At 43.3% G+C, this 20000-nt stretch overlaps 2 protein-coding genes across 5 annotated transcripts in view; one reads left to right on the top strand and one right to left on the bottom strand.

The window, feature by feature from the left end:
* The window catches only part of cpt1b (carnitine palmitoyltransferase 1B (muscle)), a 19273-nt gene extending 7357 nt beyond the window's left edge, over positions 1–11916 (top strand). The window contains exons 10-20 of one of the 2 annotated variants that reach the window (XR_012983133.1): positions 808–1003; positions 1532–1717; positions 1867–1972; positions 2097–2213; positions 5352–5516; positions 6372–6506; positions 8771–8923; positions 9660–9773; positions 9867–9959; positions 10213–11090; positions 11146–11916. Coding sequence is in view for 1 of the 2 variants with exons in the window: in XM_076269135.1 (XP_076125250.1) it covers positions 808–1003; positions 1532–1717; positions 1867–1972; positions 2097–2213; positions 5352–5516; positions 6372–6506; positions 8771–8923; positions 9660–9773; positions 9867–9959; positions 10213–10323 (1376 nt within the window). In the remaining variant the exon portion in view is untranslated. Of the gene's footprint in view, positions 1–807; positions 1004–1531; positions 1718–1866; positions 1973–2096; positions 2214–5351; positions 5517–6371; positions 6507–8770; positions 8924–9659; positions 9774–9866; positions 9960–10212 lie in introns of both variants that reach the window. The other variant, XM_076269135.1, reaches the window with a different exon arrangement.
* A 259-nt stretch (positions 11917–12175) lies between these two features.
* Positions 12176–20000, bottom strand: part of pgghg (protein-glucosylgalactosylhydroxylysine glucosidase) — a 12538-nt gene continuing 4713 nt past the window's right edge. For all 3 annotated transcript variants that reach the window (XM_076269153.1, XM_076269160.1, XM_076269167.1), the window contains 9 exons: positions 19058–19189; positions 18762–18873; positions 18516–18588; positions 18041–18177; positions 17354–17487; positions 17043–17138; positions 16761–16858; positions 15598–15815; positions 12176–13584 (listed from right to left, as the gene is read on the bottom strand). In XM_076269153.1, the coding sequence (XP_076125268.1) occupies positions 13508–13584; positions 15598–15815; positions 16761–16858; positions 17043–17138; positions 17354–17487; positions 18041–18177; positions 18516–18588; positions 18762–18873; positions 19058–19189 (1077 nt within the window). In that variant the 3' untranslated portion in view covers positions 12176–13507. The remainder of the gene's footprint in view (positions 13585–15597; positions 15816–16760; positions 16859–17042; positions 17139–17353; positions 17488–18040; positions 18178–18515; positions 18589–18761; positions 18874–19057; positions 19190–20000) is intronic.

The raw sequence follows: 20000 nt of genomic DNA on the forward strand, positions 1-20000 counted from the left end.
TGAATATAGGAGGTCATAGGTCAATATAAGTACAGTGCAGGTCATAGGTCAATATAAGTACAGTGCAGGTGAATATAGGAGGTCATATGTCAATATAAGCACAGTGCAGGTGAATATAGGAGGTCATACAGTAGGTCAATATAAGTACAGTGCAGGTGAATATAGGAGGTCATACAGTAGGTCAATATAAGTACAGTGCAGGTGAATATAGGAGGTCAGGCAGGGTTTTGGTATGAGGTTACAGTGCAAAACTCAATAGCGTATTAGGTTGGGCAATAGTGTGAGTGTGTGTGTGTGTGTGTGTTCTCCCTCATGACAGTGTGTCTTATAAATATAACCAGTACACTGAAAAGCACACACACGTGACCCCACACTGATGGGATGGCGTATACACACACACACACACACAGCTCATTATGGCCAACTAACATTCAGAGAGCACAACCTCTGTGTGTATGTACTAAACAGTCCATCATGTTTCTGCTGATCCCAGAGTGGATATTGCTACATTGTTTAAAGTATTTCATCTTGGGTTAGGAGTATGTTTGTTGAGTGGTTGAGTGTGTTTGTCTGCAGTATACAGAATTCCTCTTATGTGTATGTGTTTGATTTTGTGTGTGTGTGTGTGTGTGTGTGTGTGTGTGTGTGTGTGTGTGTGTGTGTGTGTGTGTGTGTGTGTGATTGTATGTGGTTGTGTGTGTTTGCGTGTGTGAGTATGTGCGATTGTGTTTGTGATTATGTGTGTGTGTACATGCATGTGTGATTACGTGAGTGTGTGTGTTTGATTATGTACTTGTGTGTGGCTAGATTTCGTGCAGCACCTGTCGGACCGTAAGCACGTGGTGGTGTACCACCGCGGGCGCTTCTATAAGGTGTGGCTCTACTTCGGGGGGCGCCATCTGTGGCCGTCTGAGCTGGAGCTGCAGTTCCAGAGGATCCTCAATGACCCCTCACCCCCGCAACCAGGAGAGGTCAAACTAGCCGCCCTCACAGCCGGGAACAGGTGACACACACACACGCACGCACACACACACACACACACTCGCTCACACATACACTCACACACACACACACACACACACACACACACACACACACACACACACACAAGCACCCCCCAAAAAACACATACACACAAACACACACACACACACACACACACACACACACACACACACACACACACACACACACAAGCACCCCCCAAACACACACACACACACAAACACACACACACACACACACACACACACACACACACACACACACACACACACACACAAACATAAACACACACACACACACACCCACACACATACCCACTCACACACACACACACACACACACACACACACACACACACACACACACACACACACATACACACACACAAACATAAACGCACCCACACACACACATACCCACTCACACCCACTCACACCCACACACACACATACACACACACACACATGGCACACACCCATAACTGTCCTCATCCACTGCGTCACACGCCTGTCCTCCTGTATCCCAGAGTTCCCTGGGCTCGTGCGCGTCTGAAATACTTCAGTGAGGGAGTGAACAAGGCGTCCCTGGAGGCCATCGAGACGGCGGCGTTCTTCCTCACGCTTGACGACGAGGCCCACGGATACGACCCAGAGAAGCTGAAGTCACTGGACCTGTACGCCAAGTCCCTACTGCACGGGAAATGCTACGACAGGTGCGCTCTTCCTGCTGCTGTCTCATTGGCTGATGGGTGAAAGATATTAGTGATGGGGGGGGGGGGGATTTGTTATGATTAAACCCCTCTCTTTTTGTTGTGTTCTCTTTCTCTCTCTCTCTCTCTCTCCCTTCCTCTCTCTGTCTCAGGTGGTTTGATAAGTCCTTCTCCCTGATTGCCTATAAGAATGGTAAAATGGGTGTTAATGTGGAGCATTCATGGGCCGACGCTCCTATAGTGGGACACATGTGGGAGGTGAGAAACAACTTTACTCTGTGTGTGTGTGTGTGTGTGTGTGTGTGTGTGTGTGTGTGTGTGTGCGTGCCTGTATGTGTGTGTGTGTGTGTGTGTGTGTTAACAGTATTGTCTTTCTCTGCAGTACGTGTTGGCCACTGACTGCTTCCAGCTGGGCTACACAGAGGAGGGCCACTGCAAGGGGGACGTCAGTAAGGGTCTGGCCCCGCCCACCAAACTCCAGTGGGACATTCCAGTGGCAGTAAGTGCATGGCAACTCATTCACACTCATTACATTCTCATACACACTCATTACATTCTCATACACACTCATTACATTCTCATACACACTCATTACATTCTCATACACACTCATTATATTCACACTCATTACATTCTCATACACACTCATTACATTCTCATACACACTCATTATATTCACACTCATTACATTCTCATACACACTCATTACATTCTCATACACACTCATTACATTCTCATACACACTCATTACATTCTCATACACACTCATTATATTCACACTCATTACATTCTCATACACACTCATTACATTCTCATACACACTCATTATATTCACACTCATTACATTCTCATACACACTCATTACATTCTCATACACACTCATTACATTCTCATACACACTCATTATATTCACACTCATTACATTCTCATACACACTCATTATATTCACACTCATTACATTCTCATACACACTCATTATATTCTCATACACACTCATTATATTCACACTCATTACATTCTCATTCACACTCATTACACTCTCATACGCACTCATTATATTCTCATACACACTCATTACATTCACACTCATTACATTCTCATACACACTCATTATATTCTCATACACACTCATTACACTCTCATACACACTCATTACACTCTCATTTACACTCATTACATTCTCATACACACTCATTACACTCTCATACACACTCATTACATTCTCATACACACTCATTACATTCACACTCATTACATTCTCATACCCATTTAGAGGCTGGAATGTGGTTCCTGGCCTCAGTGAGTGAATGTGTACAACTGACATTCGTTTATTTACATATTTACCATGTAGTCCAGTCATTTCAACGTTGAACAAATTGCAACAGAAGAAAACTTAACTGATTTTGTATCCTCAATATGTCCTGAGTAAAGGAAAAAAAGCCCCGAAGAATCCCAATAGGGGAAAGTTTAGAAAAAGACCTAAATATACCCTATTCATGCGCCTACAGTATTCTTCTCACGCAAATAGGGGAAAAAAATTAACCTTCACATATCACCATGAAAATTACTGAGTTGATTACTTACATCAATACAAACAAAAAATGTATTATAAGTTTTTTGAAATTGTTTGTTAACATGGGCAAACAGGGCATAATGTAATTATGTATAGCTAATGTATACTGACCCAAAACTAATTGCAACATTTGACAAACAAATTGTCCAAGGCATGGAGGAAGATAATACATGTCTTAACTGGTATTATATCTCATCTAGAGGGTATATGCTTATAGAAAATATATAGTTTATGGTGTTTAATTTGTTTTCCCTAGACAGTATAGGCCAAAATGTATCCACTTTACACTAGATTCGCCTTTACAGAATAGAGGGCAATGTATTGTGCATGGCATGGAGGAAGATGGGAAATGTCTTAAATGGTGTTATATCTTCTCTAGAGGGTATATACTTATAGAAAATATTTAGTTTATGGTGTTTAATTTGTTTTCCCTGGACAGTATAGGCCAAAATGTATCAGCTGTTCACTTGATTCGCCTATACAGAATAGAGGAGTATGTGTTATGCATGGTATGGAGGAAGATGGGAAATGTCTTAAATGGTGTTATATCTCCTCTAGAGGGTATATGCTTTCAGAAAATATATAGTTTAGGGTGTTTAATTTGTTTTCCTTAATAGTGCAGGCCAAAATGTATCAGCTGTTCACTTGATTCACCTATGCAGAATAGAGGAGTATGTGTTATGCATGGTATGGAGGAAGATGGGACATAAGTTGATTAATGCTATATTTCATGTACAGTGCATATGCTTTTAGAATATGTATAGTTTTGACTGTTCTATGACTTTGGTAAAACCATGACCCATGCATAGGCATGCATTGTTAATTATTAATCTTAAACTATATTTATTAGTATAACATGTACCTTTTTGCCAGATGTCACAACAATAGAGTCACTTTTTTGGAGGCTAACTGCAGTTATCCCATCTGCACCCTTCTGTCGAATTTGGACATTATCATGTCCATCTTCAACTTTGCCTTCACAATTTTTCTGCATTCACTAACATAAACATACTGTGCTGTCTGATTATTGTTTTAGACAAAATTGTGCAAAGTAAAGGGGCATCATACAGGCCCCTCTGATTGGACAGTCAACCCCTGGGCAAGAGGTCAATTACTATAAGTCTTGCAAAATAATGGACTGATACTTTAGTGTGATATACTGTATGTTTCAGTGACCTCTAAATCAGATTAAACACCAAAACCACTTTCCTAGGCTGAATAATGCTTAACTATGTGTTTGTACAGATTGAACATTGTGGAACACTTACATGCAAAAACACACTGGCTCTATTTAAAGAGTCAACAACCATTTCCATTGATTCAAAGGGCCAAAATGTAAAAATAGACACCAATTTTGCAACAAACCAGTCTGAAATAAGCCAAAGAAATTCACTCTTTGAAAATAAAAGAATGTTCCTCAACAATGCAAGATTCTAAAATTCCATGTTAAGTTGGATGGGGTCAAATATTCTTTAGAATGTGTATTCTACAACATTCTAATTACAGTTTTGTCAGTATTTGCTGAAGAATAATGCATAAAACAACCCTCATATTAACATATTTCCACTAACTGGATTGTCATGGTCTTTTACTATGGTGTCTAGATCACCAATTGAAATAAAAACGTGAAAATAAATTCTGTTGCAATTAGTTTTGGGTCAGGCCTTTGCCTGGACTATTAGCTCCGTTGTGGTATTTATACAAATTAGCTATACGTAATTACATTATGCCCTCTTTGCCCATGTTAACAAACAATTTCAAAAAACTTATAATACATTTTTTGTTTGTCTTGATGTAAGTGATCAACTCAGTAGTTTTCATGGTGATATGTGAAGGTTAATTTTTTCCCCCTATTTGCGTGAGAAAAATACTGTCTAGGCGCATGAATAGGGTATATTTAGGTCTTTTTCTAAACTTTCCCCTATTGGGATTCTTCGGGGCTTTTTTTCCCTTACTCAGGACATATTGAGGATACGAAATCAGTTAAGTTTTCTTCTGTTGCAATTTGTTCAACCTTTTTTCATAAAATGACTGGACTAATGTTCCCGGTCTCTGTTCATCTAGTGTCAGGAGATCATTGAGGGCTCATACCACCTGGCGAAGGAGATCGCTGATGACGTGGACTTCCATGGCTACGTGTTTGATGAGTTTGGCAAAGGCCTGATCAAGACGTGCAGGACCAGTCCTGATGCCTTTATCCAGATGGCTCTGCAACTAGCGCACTACAGGGTATATCCATCACATTAGCACCCTACTAAGTATGCACTGCTGCTAGCGCACTACAGATTAAGGGCATCACATTAGTACCCTACAGATTAAGGGCATCACATTAGTACCCTACAGAGTAAGGACATCACATTAGTATTTGAGTAAGGACATCACATTAGTACCCTACAGATTAAGGGCATCACATTAGTACCCTACAGAGTAAGGACATCACATTAGTATTTGAGTAAGGACATCACATTAGTACCCTACAGAGTAAGGAGATCACATTAGTACCCTACAGTGTGTTCTCTGCAGCTAGTACCCTACAGAGTAAGGACATCACATTAGTACCCTACAGAGTGTGCACTGCAGTTAGCGCACTACAGATTAAGGACATCACATTAGTACCCTACAGAGTAAGGACATCCCATTAGTACCCTACAGAGTAAGGACATCACATTAGTACCCTACAGGGTAAACACATCACAGTAGGACCCTACTGAGAGTGCAGTACTCGCAGTACATACTTGCAGTACATACTCTATTGTCCTCACATAATCACATCAATCTGGTACCCATCCATACTCTTTATTATTCAGGGTAATCGCTTCCGGTTTCTCCTTTAGTTAACTATGTTATTTTAGTGTTATTATTAGTCTATTACACTGTTGATTTGCAAAGAAAAAAGTCTTTAGTAGTTCAGTGCCATACTCTGTGTGAGTGTACAGTTGTGGATCTATCACACATTGAAGTAAGCTTTTGGAGCATAAGTGATCATCGTGTGTGTGTGTGTGTGTGTGTGTGTGTGTGTGTGTGTGTGTGTGTGCGCGTGTGTATGTGTGTGTGTGCGCGTGCGTGCGTGCGTGCGTGATGTAGGATAAGGGCGAATTCTGTCTGACCTATGAGTCGTCCATGACGCGGATGTTCCGTGAGGGTAGGACAGAAACGGTTCGCTCCTGCACCTCTGAGTCCACAGCCTTCGTCAAAGCCATGGAGAACCTCAAGGAAAAGGTACACACACACACACAAGCACGCACACACACACACACACACTCACACACTCACTCACAGCCTTTGTCAAAGCCATTGAGAACTCCAAGGAAAAGGTACACACACACACACACAAGCACGCACACACACACACACACACTCACACACTCACTCACAGCCTTTGTCAAAGCCATTGAGAACTCCAAGGAAAAGGTAATGCACAACACAAACCCAAACATCACTCTTATCATCACTCACACACACACACACACACACACACACACACACACACACACACACACACACTCAGGGTCTGACCAAAACAGAGGCCACCTGACAGTTAGCTGCCTCACTGCCTTTAACTGTCTAACGAGTCACTTGCTGTAGCAGGCATCAAGGTGGCAGCTATGAACTTGGTTTCGGACGGCCTAACAAGATAGCAACACCAAATGCCATCTTCTGTTGACTTATTGTTGAGAGACTATTTCCAAGACACCAACAGATTCATAATTTCATAGAATTTTGGACGCTGAAGGCAGCATTAAGGATATTAACGATACATGTCACCGAATGAATCATCTTAGAAGGCAGTTTTTCAGACAGGCTGAACACAGACAGCACACACACAACACACACACACAGGAGACATGCACGAGTTATGAGTTATGAACTGCAGAGCCATGAGGAGCCACCAGATGGCCACCCACTCTGTTCTAAAGTCACATGAGAGACATGAACACAAACAAACCCGCGCAGCACGGGCAGCTCCAATTAAGTGGACTGGGATGAAGACACACACACACACACACACACACATGCAGCTCCAGTTATGGGGACTGGGATGAAGACTTTGACAGCATCTGTCTGATTTCATCATGTTTGTTTTGGGCGCCTGGGACATGCTGTATTTGTTACGGTTATGGTTATGGATTTGGCAGACGCCTTTGTCCAAAGCGACACACAAATGCAAAACAACATAATATTTAAAATTGAACAGGGAACAGATTAGAATGTTGGTCAAACTATAATAAGGAGAATAGTAATAATAAACAACAATATCAATTCAATCAATAGCCTAATAAAATAAGCAATGAAAATGAGGGAAAAGGCAATAATAAAACAATAATGTCCATTCAATCAATAATATAAAAACAATGACATGGTAAGACTACATTAAGGAGATAATAATAAACAATAATGTCAAATTAATCAACAGCCTAATGAAAATAAAACAATATTATACAAACCATAACACATAAGAAGCGCTTAAACAACTAAGTGCATGTTGAACAGGTATGTCTTTAGACCCCTCTTAAATGACCCAAAACTACCACAGGAACGGAGAGCTCTGAGTCTTGAATTAGACCTAGTTTTTATGACTGGTCGACGTAACAGACGCTCATCAGAAGACCGCAGTGGGAGCCAATGGAGAGTAACTAGGAGAGGAGTTACATGTGTCCTCTTTGGCTGATTGAAGACCAGGCATGCTCCAGCATTCTGAATCAGCTGTAATGATCTTATTACACAAGCGGGTAAGCCAGCTAATAGTGAATTACAATAGTCCAGTTTAGAGATGACAATGGTCTGAACAAGAAGTTGTGTGGAATCTTGTGTCAGATAAGGTCTAATCTTCCTAATGTTGTAAAGCATAAACCGACATGATTTTGCAATAGAAGCTACATGCTCAGAGAAGTTAAGTCGGTCATCAATTACAACGGCCAAGTTACGTGCCGATCTAGTTGGGGTCAGTGAAGTTGAGTCAAGCTGGATGTTAATCTGTTGGGGAATAGCTGTTTAGGGTCGTCCTCACATAAAGGTTCTGCTGGTGGTCATGACATTAGCCTGCCTCTGTGTGTGTGTGTGTCTGTATGTGTGTGTCTGAGAGAGAGAGAGAGAGAGAGAAAGAGAGAGAGAGAGAGAGCATGTGAGTATGTATGTTTATCTGTGCGTGAGTAAGATACATCATGTATATGAGTGTGTGTGTGTGTTCTTAACTGTTGTTTTGATATGTGTGTTGTTAAATGTTGATTGGGTATATGTGTGTGTGTGTGTTCTTAATTGTTGTTTTGCTATGTGTCTGTTATGAATTGTTGTTTTGGTATGTGTGTGTGTTCTTAATTGTTGTTTTGCTATGTGTGTGTTATGAATTGTTGTTTTGGTATGTGTGTGTGTTCTTAATTGTTGTTTTGGTATGTGTGTGTGTTCTTAATTGTTGTTTTGGTATGTGTGTCTGTGTGTGTGTGTGTTCTTAACTGTTGTTTTGGTATGTGTGTGTGTCTGTGTAGAAGGAGGAGCGTTTGGCTCTGTTCCGGAAAGCGTCGGAAAAGCACCAGCACATGTACCGGTTGGCAATGACCGGCGGGGGCATCGACCGGCACCTCTTCTGCCTCTACATCGTCTCTAAGCTGCTGGGCATCGACTCACCTTTCCTCAAGCAGGTAGGACACACATGCACATACACACATACTGTACATGTACACACACATAAACACACACACACACACACACACACACACACACACACACACACACACACACACAAACACAAACACATACACACGCACAGACACACACACACACACACACACACACATACACACACCCACACAAACACACACACACACACACACACACATAAACACACCATGCACACACACACCTTTGAACAGACTTGGAACTAGATGCCCTAGTTGGAAGTTATGACAGCACCAGGCCATGAATAGTTGTGTTCCACTGTAACACATGTCACAGAGGAAGCTGTGATGCCAGAAAAAGCTCTCCACTGCTGCCATAAAATATCTCCCAGTCACTTAGTCATAAGTCAGCAAGCCTTCCTACAAAGGTCGAAAGCCCTCTGTCTCAAGTCCTAGTATCTCCATGGGTCTGAAACCCCCCCCACCCACCCACCCAATAACTCCCCAGATCCAAGGCCACTTCTGCTATTAGGCTGTTTTAAAACAATGCAAATAAAAACAACAAAAGCACGCTTCATTAACCACACACACACACACTCCCAGCTATTTCCTTGAAGGATGTGTGTTGAGGTCTCCTGAATTCCACAAAACTATCTGAGTTTACATGCCTGAACACACCTCACACCTCCACTGGCGCTTTGTTTTCTTCTCTCGCTCACACACACACACACACACACACACCCTCCGTGTGTCTCTGTAGGTGCTGTCGGAGCCCTGGCGCCTCTCCACCAGCCAGACCCCCCAGCAGCAGATCAACCTGGTGGACCTGCAGAAGCACCCCAAATACGTGGGCCTGGGAGGGGGCTTCGGCCCAGTGAGTCACATCGCTGCACACACACACACACACACACAGTTTGTTTTCACAGATACACACACACAGATTGAAAACACATTATTGTTTTTCCAGGTAGCGGATGATGGTTATGGTGTATCTTATATTATCATTGGGGAAAATCTCATCACATTCCACATCTCCAGCAAATTCTCCAGCCCGGAGACGGTGAGAAGACACACACACACACACACACATTCACTCTTTCTCACATACACTCTCTCTCTCATACACACACACACTCCCTCTCTCACACACAGACATACACATTCACTCTTTCTCACATACACACACACACTCACATATACACACACTCACACACACTCTCACTCACCTCACGCACACTCTCTCTCGCTCTCTCTCTCTCACACACACACACATATACACACACAGACTGAGTCGTCGTTCTCTGTCCCTGTAGGACTCCTACCGGTTTGGCCAGAACATCCGCCAGGCCATGCTGGACATCCGAGCGCTCTTTGAACAGAAGAACGACAAGAAGAAGGAGAAGGAGGAAAAAAATCACCTGTAGCCTTGACCACTGCACATCTCACGAGACACACCCCACGAGACACACCTCACGAGACACACCCCATGAGACACACTTCACGAGACACACCTCACGAGACATACCCCATGAGACACACTCCACGAGACACACCTCACGAGACATACTCCATGAGACACACTTCATGAGACACACCTCACGAGACACACCTCACGAAACACACCCCATGACACACACCACACGAGACACACCTCACGAGACATACCCCATGACACACACCTCACGAGACACACCTCATGAGACACACCCCACGAGACACACTTCACGAGACACACCGCACGAAACACACCCCATGACACACACCTCACGAGACACACCTCATGAGACATACCACAGCTGCTTACACAATCACTCTTAAAACCGGACGAGAGACAGAATCTCCAGCCTTTATTTCAAATGAGCTTCAAGTCTCAAAGGATGGATTTACATAGATATTGACTACACCATATGTACAGGCACAATAGCGAGGCACTGACTGAGAATGAAGACTAAAATCTAAAATATAAGCCATTGAGCCTTCATAGCACTTTGTCCATAAGATTTGCGATGACAAGAGTGTTGACTTTAGTTGCACATCAGGCCGAAGGGCGAGTCCAGAGTTGGAGAGGCGTGTGCAGAGTTGGAGTCAGCTGCTTTTTCAGATGCTATTTTTATGGAAATAGTGCCTCTCAGAGTAGCGCTCTAAGCAGCACAGCATAGAGCATCTCTGCTGCACAGTGTAGAGCATCTAGGCTGCACAGCGTAGAGCATCTAGGGCATCTAGGCTGCACAGCGTAGAGCATCTAGGCTGCACAGCGTAGAGCATCTCTGCTGCACGGAGTATAGCATCTCGGCTGCACGGAGTAGAGCATCTCAGCTGCACAGAGTAGAGCTCTCAGCTGCACAGTGTAGAGATTTAAGATGTAACTAGCATCACAAGCTCTACCTCACCCAGTAATATTCATTAAGATTCCAAGAGACCCTCTAGTCAGCTGCTTTTGGAGATTAAGATGTAACTAGCGCCGCACAGACTAGAGCTCTCATGAGGAAGATAGCAACTTTACTCTCACACCCAGCAATACTCATTAAGAGGCCATGTAAGAGACCTTATAGCCATTATCTGTGGCCCACAGCAGTGAAGACTTTGTAGCACACTACACTGACTGTGGGCCACCTAAGTGCATACTTTGTAGTACACTACACTGACTGTGGACCACCTAAGTGCATACTTTGTAGTACACTACACTGACTGTGGGCCACCTAAGTGCATACTTTGTAGCATACTTTGCACTCTTCAGTCTAGAAATAAAATGATAAGAAAATGTAGAGAAGTAGACTACTTACTAGTAACAAGGTAGTGCACTAAGCATTGGGTTGATGGCTGACGTATTAAAGCTTTATATGATATGTGGCCCCTGACACAAGTGTGTGTGTGTGTGTGTGTGTGTGTGTGAGGGATACATGTGGCACAAGTGTATGTATATGTACAGTTGTAAATACTCTGAGCTTTGGGCTATGTACAGCGGAGATTCATTATGTATGGGTAATCTGTATTAGATAAAGAAAGATGTTTGTGGATGTGTTGTTCTCTATGCTCTATGTTCTGTTTTGAGTTTTGAGTCATTATTTCCACTTGTATAATGAATACTAGAAACACAAGACAGATCTGTGCAAACCATAGATGATATCACATATCAAAACACACACGTGACATTCACATCAAAACCCATGTCACACATAAAAAAACACACATGCCACATCAAAACACACACACACACATCACAACACATGTCCCACACACATACACACATCAAAACACACACATACACATGCAGTGTCTGGTTTGTTGTGTTTATTGGGCCTGGTTACAGAGTGCCTCATGGTACCGGGAAGCTAGTCATGTAAAGGCACCAGTGGAGATCAGGCCTGATCATATCCAGTGAGATGATACGTACCAAATGATTACAGACACCAACACCGCACTGACCTGTGGGGTATACTACGAATCTCGATTAGTGGGTTAGCGAGGTATGTTGCACTCAAAGCCAGGGTATGCTGTGACATGAAAGTGAATCTGTTTTAGCGTCGCTATATGACCATGGTATCTTATGCTCGCAACTAAACCTGGTCGGGAGGAGGTTATGTGCTAAGTTATAGCTCAAATCGTGTAATCTACCGCCCACTGACCAATCGATTGTCTTGAAAAACGAAGTTCTCTCACGTGTGGGATTCTGTAATATATCTTACAGGTGGAGCTCTGCCTCTACAAACATTTTGGATCTCGAATGCGCTTTAATAGTGCGTGCAAATATGCCACTATGGACGTGCATACTATACATCTGACAATCGATTTATTTGATGTAGGCTTTGTGAAGCCTTGATATGTCTACATAGCCTAGATATGTCTGACGTGCTTCGTAGTATACCCCACGGATCATGTCCAGTGAGATGATGAGTGCCAAACGATTACAGACACCCACACAAACTGACCATTGACATCTATTAACATATCAACGATTACAGACACCCATAGACTGACCATTAACATATTAACGATTACAGACACCCATAGACTGACCATTAACATATTAACAATTACAGACACTCACAGACTGACATTAACATATCACATCCAGTGGTGCTCTGGCCTGATGAGTGTGAAATGATTACAGGTACCCACATAGACAGCCGTTATAAAGAGTACAACATGATTACAGACGCCCAAACAGTTCAGACTGACCTTTAGCAAATCATCACCGCATCTTGTGTGGACTCATTGGCTATTTAATTTATTATTTAATTAATGATATGCACTGAGAATGTTTTCCTCTTTACATTTTAATGTGTCACATCCCTGGTGTGTGTGTGTGTGTGTGTGTGCGCGCGCGTGCACGCGCATGTCTGTGTGTGTGCGTGATTCCCTGGTTTTAAACAGCATAGATTCAGACAGTGCTTCCTGAATAAGTTCCTGAATAAGTGCAAGTGTGTGTGTGTGTATGCATGTTAGCCTGGAAGCTAAAGTGCTCACATTCTAAGGCCAAGGTGTTTCTGTGGTAAATCTGACTAAATCCTCCTGTAGGTATAAACTGAAGACTGAAGATTGGGTGAGGTGAGGTGACACAGCTGGTGGGTCCTGGGTCCCTCTGATGAGTGATTGACATCGGCATAGTTAAATAGGCCAACAGGATTGTCCTGAATCCTGCCTCCTCAGTTCTCCCGCCTCTCGAGGGAAGGTCACTGTTTGGCCTGTGAAAGTGTTCATCAAATAATTAGAAAACGGAGCTAATAGTTCCAAACCAAAAGGAGTCGGGTCACTGAGTACTAAATAGTACCGGGAGAACCGGCACAATTGTGACACTTTTTTATTTTCTCAGTTCAAACTCAATTTACACAAAGACGATAGACTTGAGCTGTGAAATTTGACCAGAATAGAGTTATGTCTACTACATAAAAGTTGAAACATAATTTAAAAAATATGTTACAGTTTGTTAATAATTTAACTTAACAGCGACATATACCTTAGTTACAACCATGACGCAGCCATAAAAAAGTGCGGTATAGTTGTAACAGTATAGCATCATGAATGTAACAGTGCTAAAATCGTGAATCCTATAACATATTTTACCACAAAACACTGCTGGCTTAAACAAAGAGGATCTGTTTTCATATATAATTAACAAAAAAAGTCCAAATGTATGATTGTTAAATCTAATTTATTGTATTATTGATTAGCCATTGCAGATTATATGATACAGTGTTATGCTAGCTCACAATAACCTTTAAATATGCTTATTTTGGCCATATTGACTTGATAAAACCAGTAGATATAGTTGATAAACTGCTTATTTCTTACATGTCTGAAGCATTTGGTCCAACAGTGATATCTGAAGTTGCTGTGTTAACTTTAATTGGGTGTGATCGCGGCACAAAAATCATAATCCATAACTCACAATCAGAAGTGTTCGCGCATGCACGATAAAATCAGTTCATTTTGCCATACAGATGGGTGTTACAAATAACCCGCACAGGTTATGTTTTTATTTTCATTTCCTTGCATTTGCTGTGACTATATAAATCAAATGGCACTCATGTTAACTTGAAACAGAGGGACTGAAGATATGAATGACATGTGATTGAAGTCCACTCGCTCAAATTTCATGAAGCAAACAGTTGCGGTTTAAAAAAAAATTAAAAATCGCAATGCTTTGAATTTTGCACTTTTTTGCTTAATATCTCTGGTCATATTTATAGTAGACCATTCATATTTGGATGGCTGTAAGATTGTAGATAATTGCATGATATGTGTCTATTTACGTTTCTGAAGCTACACCATATCTTGAGAATAAAACACTGTGACATTTGTACCGATGTTACAATTGTACCAGTTCTCCCCTACTACAATATGGATAGGAGAACACTATAGAGTCCTGGACAGCACAAAAAAGTGTGTGTGCGTGTGTGTTTGTGAGTGTGTGGTGGTGTGTGCAGTGTGTGTGTGTGTTTGGTGTGTATGGTGTGTGTGGATGTATAGTGTGAGTGTGTGTGTGTGTGTGTGTGTACGTATGGTGCGAGTGTGTATGTGTTTGGTGTGTATGGTGCGTGTGTATGTAAAGTACGAGTGTGTGGGTGTGTATGGTGTATATGTATGGTGCGAGTGTGTGTGTGTGTGTGTGTTAGGGCTTTCATGACTAGTGATTTTCAGTAGTCGACTAGTTGTTCATAATAGTAGTCGACTAGTCGTTCATTTATTTTTTTATCAAGTTGATGGGTTAGTTGACGTTAAGGTACACGCAGAGGGTGGAGTTCTGGTAAATAATTAAAACTGTATTTTCGTAATGCAGAAAGAACATAACAATACAAAAATTCATACGTTATTCTATCCAAATTGGTTAATATAAAAACAGCAAAAAAATCCTACCCACTGGTCTCACACGCATCTCATCACACACAAGATGGAGACTTGACAGCTGTCGGTTGACTGTGTTACAACTTCACCGCCAGGGAAAAAAACGCACAGTCGGAGTAGGCCTACTGGTGGCTGGAATTGCCAGATCAATTTCTCGATAATTTTGCTAGAGAGGGGAAACATTTTGTTAACGACTAGTAAACTACCGCCTACAGCACAGACTAGTGGTTGTAATAGTCGATTTATCGACTAGTCGACTAGTTGGTGAAACCCCTAGTGTGTGTGTGTGCGTGTGCGTGTGCGTGTGTAGTGTGTGAGTGTGTGTGTGTGTGTGTGTGTGTGTGTGTGTGTACCTGGTGTGAGGGGAATCCTAGTCCTTGAGGCTTTGAGCACCACCTCCAGGGCGCAGGCCTTCCCAGCATGCTCTGTTTTTTCCCACAGCTTCACGCTCACTTCCTCCCCCTTCACCAGCCAGTTGAGCTTGTTGCCTAGGTAACTGATCCCGGTCACGCTCAGCTCTGCAACGGCCCCAGTCAGGACAGGAGAGAAGGACAGGCAGTCCTTCTGGACCCTACAGGATGCCCCACATGCCACTCATTCAATCCAACCAATCAGGTGAAATTATACAATGCCTAGTTCTGCCCACTGAATCTAATTGGCTGAAAAGCATTCTAATTGCTGTTATTTGTTATAACAGCACAGTTTTGTAATGTTATCTAGATCAGACTCATTCCACTGAGTGCCTACAGCAGCTGAGATCCTGAACGTTATTACCTTGCAGCAGGGTTGTAGTACTCAAGTCCAGTCTTGACTTGGCCTCAACTAGTCCTGGTCTTGACTTGGTCTCAACTATTCCTGGTCTTGACTTGGTCTTAACTATTCCTGGTCTTACTGTGGACTTTGACTCAGTCTTGACTTGGTCTCAACTAGTCCCGGTCTTGGACTTGATCGATTCTGACTCAGTCTTAACTTGGTCTCAACTAGTCCTGGTCTTGGACTTGAGCGATTTTGACTTGGTCTTGACTAGGTCTCAATTAGGCCTTGTCTTGGACTTGAACAATTTTGACTTGGTCTTGACTTGGTCTCAACTACTCCTGGTCTTGGACTTGAACGATTTTGACTTGGTCTTGACTTGGTCTCAACTAGTCCTGGTCTTGGACTTGAACAATTTTGACTCGGTCTTGACTTGGTCTCAACTAGTCCTGGTCTTGGACTTGAACGATTTTGACTTGGTCTTGACTTGGTCTCAACTACTCCTGGTCTTGACTTGCTCAACTAGTTCTGGTCTTGGACTTGTCTTGGACTTGGCAATCGTGGTCTTGACCACAGCTCATCTGTTTCATAGTAAAATGCACTTCAGTTACATTTGCATGAACAAACTGTCAGCATGCATACAGCAACATGGGGTTACATCATATTAATAATATATGTCTGAGGATGTGTATATCTGACTCTGCCAGTGTGTATGTGTACGCATGCAGGAGTATGTGTGTGTGTGTGCGTGTGTGTGTGTGACCTGAAGCCGGTGTAGCCGAACAGCACGGCCTGCAGGAAGCCTCCCATCCCTGTGAGAAAGTTCACGGCCCCTGATCCATCAGACGACTCACTCCACACCTGAACAGAGAGAGAGAGAGACAGAGAGAGAGAGGGAGAGAGAGAGAGAGACAGAGGGAGAGAGAGAGACAGTGAAAGACAGACTAATATTGTGTGTGTTTTTATATGGATATTGCGTGTGTGCTTGTGTGTGTTTTGTATGAAATGTGTGCATGTGTGTGAGTGTGTGCGTGTGTGTGTGTACCTGAAAAGGTCCCTGGATGTTTTTGTAGCATTTCTCGAGGAGCTTCTGTGCTCTCTCTGTCTCTCCTAACTCCATCCATGCAACCGCAAACATGCCCTACACACACACACACACACACACACACACACACACACACACACACACACACACACACAGGGTCACATAAATACACACAGAGAGACATACACACAAATGTAAATATAAATGGACACACACACAGCATGTTGCTGCAAAGAGAAGCATATGTATCCTCATACTGTAATATCACTAGTGCACACACACACACACACACACACACACACAAAGCTCACCCATGTCATAGCAGGGCCGCGTGGATCAGTGACAGGCTCGTACGCTTCCAGATCATTCCGTCTGACCTGGGAACTCATGGGAAGACCCAGTGGGTATCCTAGCAACACCACGTCTGCCTGCTTCACCACACCACCTGTCGTAGAGGTCAGCGATAGGTTAACAAAAGGTCACCACCCTTGACCAGTGTCTGACCTGGTGACCACGGCTCAGTACTCAGTACATTATAATTATGAGTTCTCTGAATGCACCACGGTGCTGTTACTTATTCTAATTAGCAGCTAGCCAATAGCATGTGTGTGTGTTCACTCTTCCTGTAGCCACTGAACTCTGGGTAATATTGTAGCTCTGGTTCAAATGAGTGAGTGAGTGAGTGAGACATTGATAGATACTTTATTGCCATTCTCACAACATGGGAGCATGAGGAGAGTGAAATAAGAACTCAGGTCTCAGTGCCAACAAACTACTGTAGTCATAATTAAATAAATAAATAAAAAGATAAAACTTTTCCTCATGAGCCCTATCCTTCTAAAAGCAGTCCTATCCTTCTAAAAACATAAGAACACATCACAGTGTTTCAGAATAGCAGCAAGTAAGGACAGTAAGTGCAGTGCAATTGTTCAGATGACTCAAGGGCATGCGAGTGTGTGTGTGTGTTTGTGTGTGTGTGTGTGTGTGTGTGTTTTCACCCTTAATGTAGCCCCTGAACTCTGGGTGATATTGGTGATCTGGGTCAAAGGGGATCTTGAGCCGGTCGGCCACCTCCTGCCACTCTGGAGGAGCCGGGTGCTGCAGCAGGGAGGCTAGCTCTACAGCAAAAAGCAGACTGGGAGTGTGTGTGTGCGCGCGCATGTATGTGTGTGTGTGTGTGTGTGTGTGTGTGTGTGTGTGTGCGCGCATGTGTGTGTGTGTGCATGTGTGTGTGTGTGTGTGTGTGTATATGTGAGTGTGTGTGTATGTTCATGAGTGTGTGGTAAAGATTGACAATGGAGGAGATGACTGTTATTACAGCAGTAGCAGAAAGCCGACAGCATGAGCAGATAAGACACACACACACACACACACACACACATACGCACACACACATGCACACCACACATGCACACACACACCACACACACACACACCACACACGCACATGCACACACACACACACACACACACCTGTTCTTAGCAACAGTGTTTGTGAAGACAGAGTCATCCACATTGTAGTAATACTCGTCTGGAGGCATTACACCTGGAAACACACACAACACACACCCATATCATCTCACATCGCCATGGCAAAGCCTGAATGATTTTTGGATATAACAGTGTCATGGTGATCTAGTAATTGATAGAATCGGTGATCATGAGAATTGGCATTGAATGCTGAGGCGCTGCAGTGGATGTCACTGGATGTCACTCTACCTTTGATGTGATATGATTGGTCCTCAGAGCTCCAGGTTACCCGGGAAACCCAATAGTCAGCCACGCCCCACACCACCTCACTGCCACGCCCCCCTTTGAACATGTCCAAGTCCTGCAGAGGCAGAGATCTCAGGGAGGGGAGACAGATCGCTGGACTGTGTGTGTGTGTGTGTGTGTGTGTGTGTGTGTGTGTGTGTGTGTGTGTGTGTGTGTGTGTGTGTGTGTGTGTGTGTGTGTGAGCATGGCAGTGAGTGTGTGTCTTGTATGTGTTCCAGTGCGTGTGTGTGTGTGTGTACCTGTGTGAGGTAATAGTAATGCTGGAAGGCCTGGATGACATCTCCGTTGATGTGAATCTCCTGCTCCCCGTAAATGTCCTCTGGACACACCTCTCTACCGGACGTTGCACTCTCCCAAGGGAACTTCACACCCTACACACACACACACACACGACTCATACACCCACACACGACACCCTAAAAACCTTGCTTTTGTAATATACAATGAATATGCATGAGAAGGTGAAGATGAAGGAGAAGGTAAAGGAGAAGGAGGAGAAGATGGAGAATGAGTAGATGAAGGAGGAGAAGAATGTGAAGGATAAGGAGGAGGAGGAGAAGGAGAAGGAGAAGGAGAAGGAGGAGGAGAAGGAGAAAGAGAAGGAGAAGGAGGAGGAAAAGGATAAGGAGGAGGAGAAGGAGGAGAAGAATGAGTAGATGAAGGAGGAGAAGAATGTGAAGGATAAGGAGGAGGAGGAGAAGGAGAAGGAGGAGGAGAAGGAGGAGGAGGAGGAGGAGAAAGACAAGGAGGAGAAGGAGGAGGAGGAGAAAGAGAAGGAGAAGGAGAAGGAGGAGGAGGAGAAGGAGGAGGAGAAAGAGAAGGAGAAGGAGAAGGAGGAGGAGGAGAAGGAGAAGGAGAGGAACCTGAGGCCTCCCTCTCACCAACAAAGAGCTTTGTTCCCAATCAAGGCCTTACCATTGGGCATGCAATACAAACTTGTAATGGTCCAGTCATATTGACAATATGTTTGTCCTCCATCCTAAGAAGTGTGGGCAGACTAACAATGATACTTTTAAAGATAATAATGTCCACACATGGCTCCCATGAAAACATTGGAATTGGACAAAAATAATTGACAGGTCTTGGTTCTGGGACCTAAACATTATGTAGACAAACTTAGGGACCTGGGGGAAATCTGAGATGGTGCCGCAACCATTTTGTAGATTCTGTCTGATTTGACAC

This window comes from Alosa pseudoharengus, unplaced genomic scaffold (genome assembly GCF_046254945.1).
Source record: "Alosa pseudoharengus isolate Yale_2024_CS ecotype anadromous, Long Island Sound unplaced genomic scaffold, YU_APseudo_1.1 YU_APseudo_1.1_scf_10, whole genome shotgun sequence".
NCBI lineage: Eukaryota > Metazoa > Chordata > Actinopteri > Clupeiformes > Clupeidae > Alosa > Alosa pseudoharengus.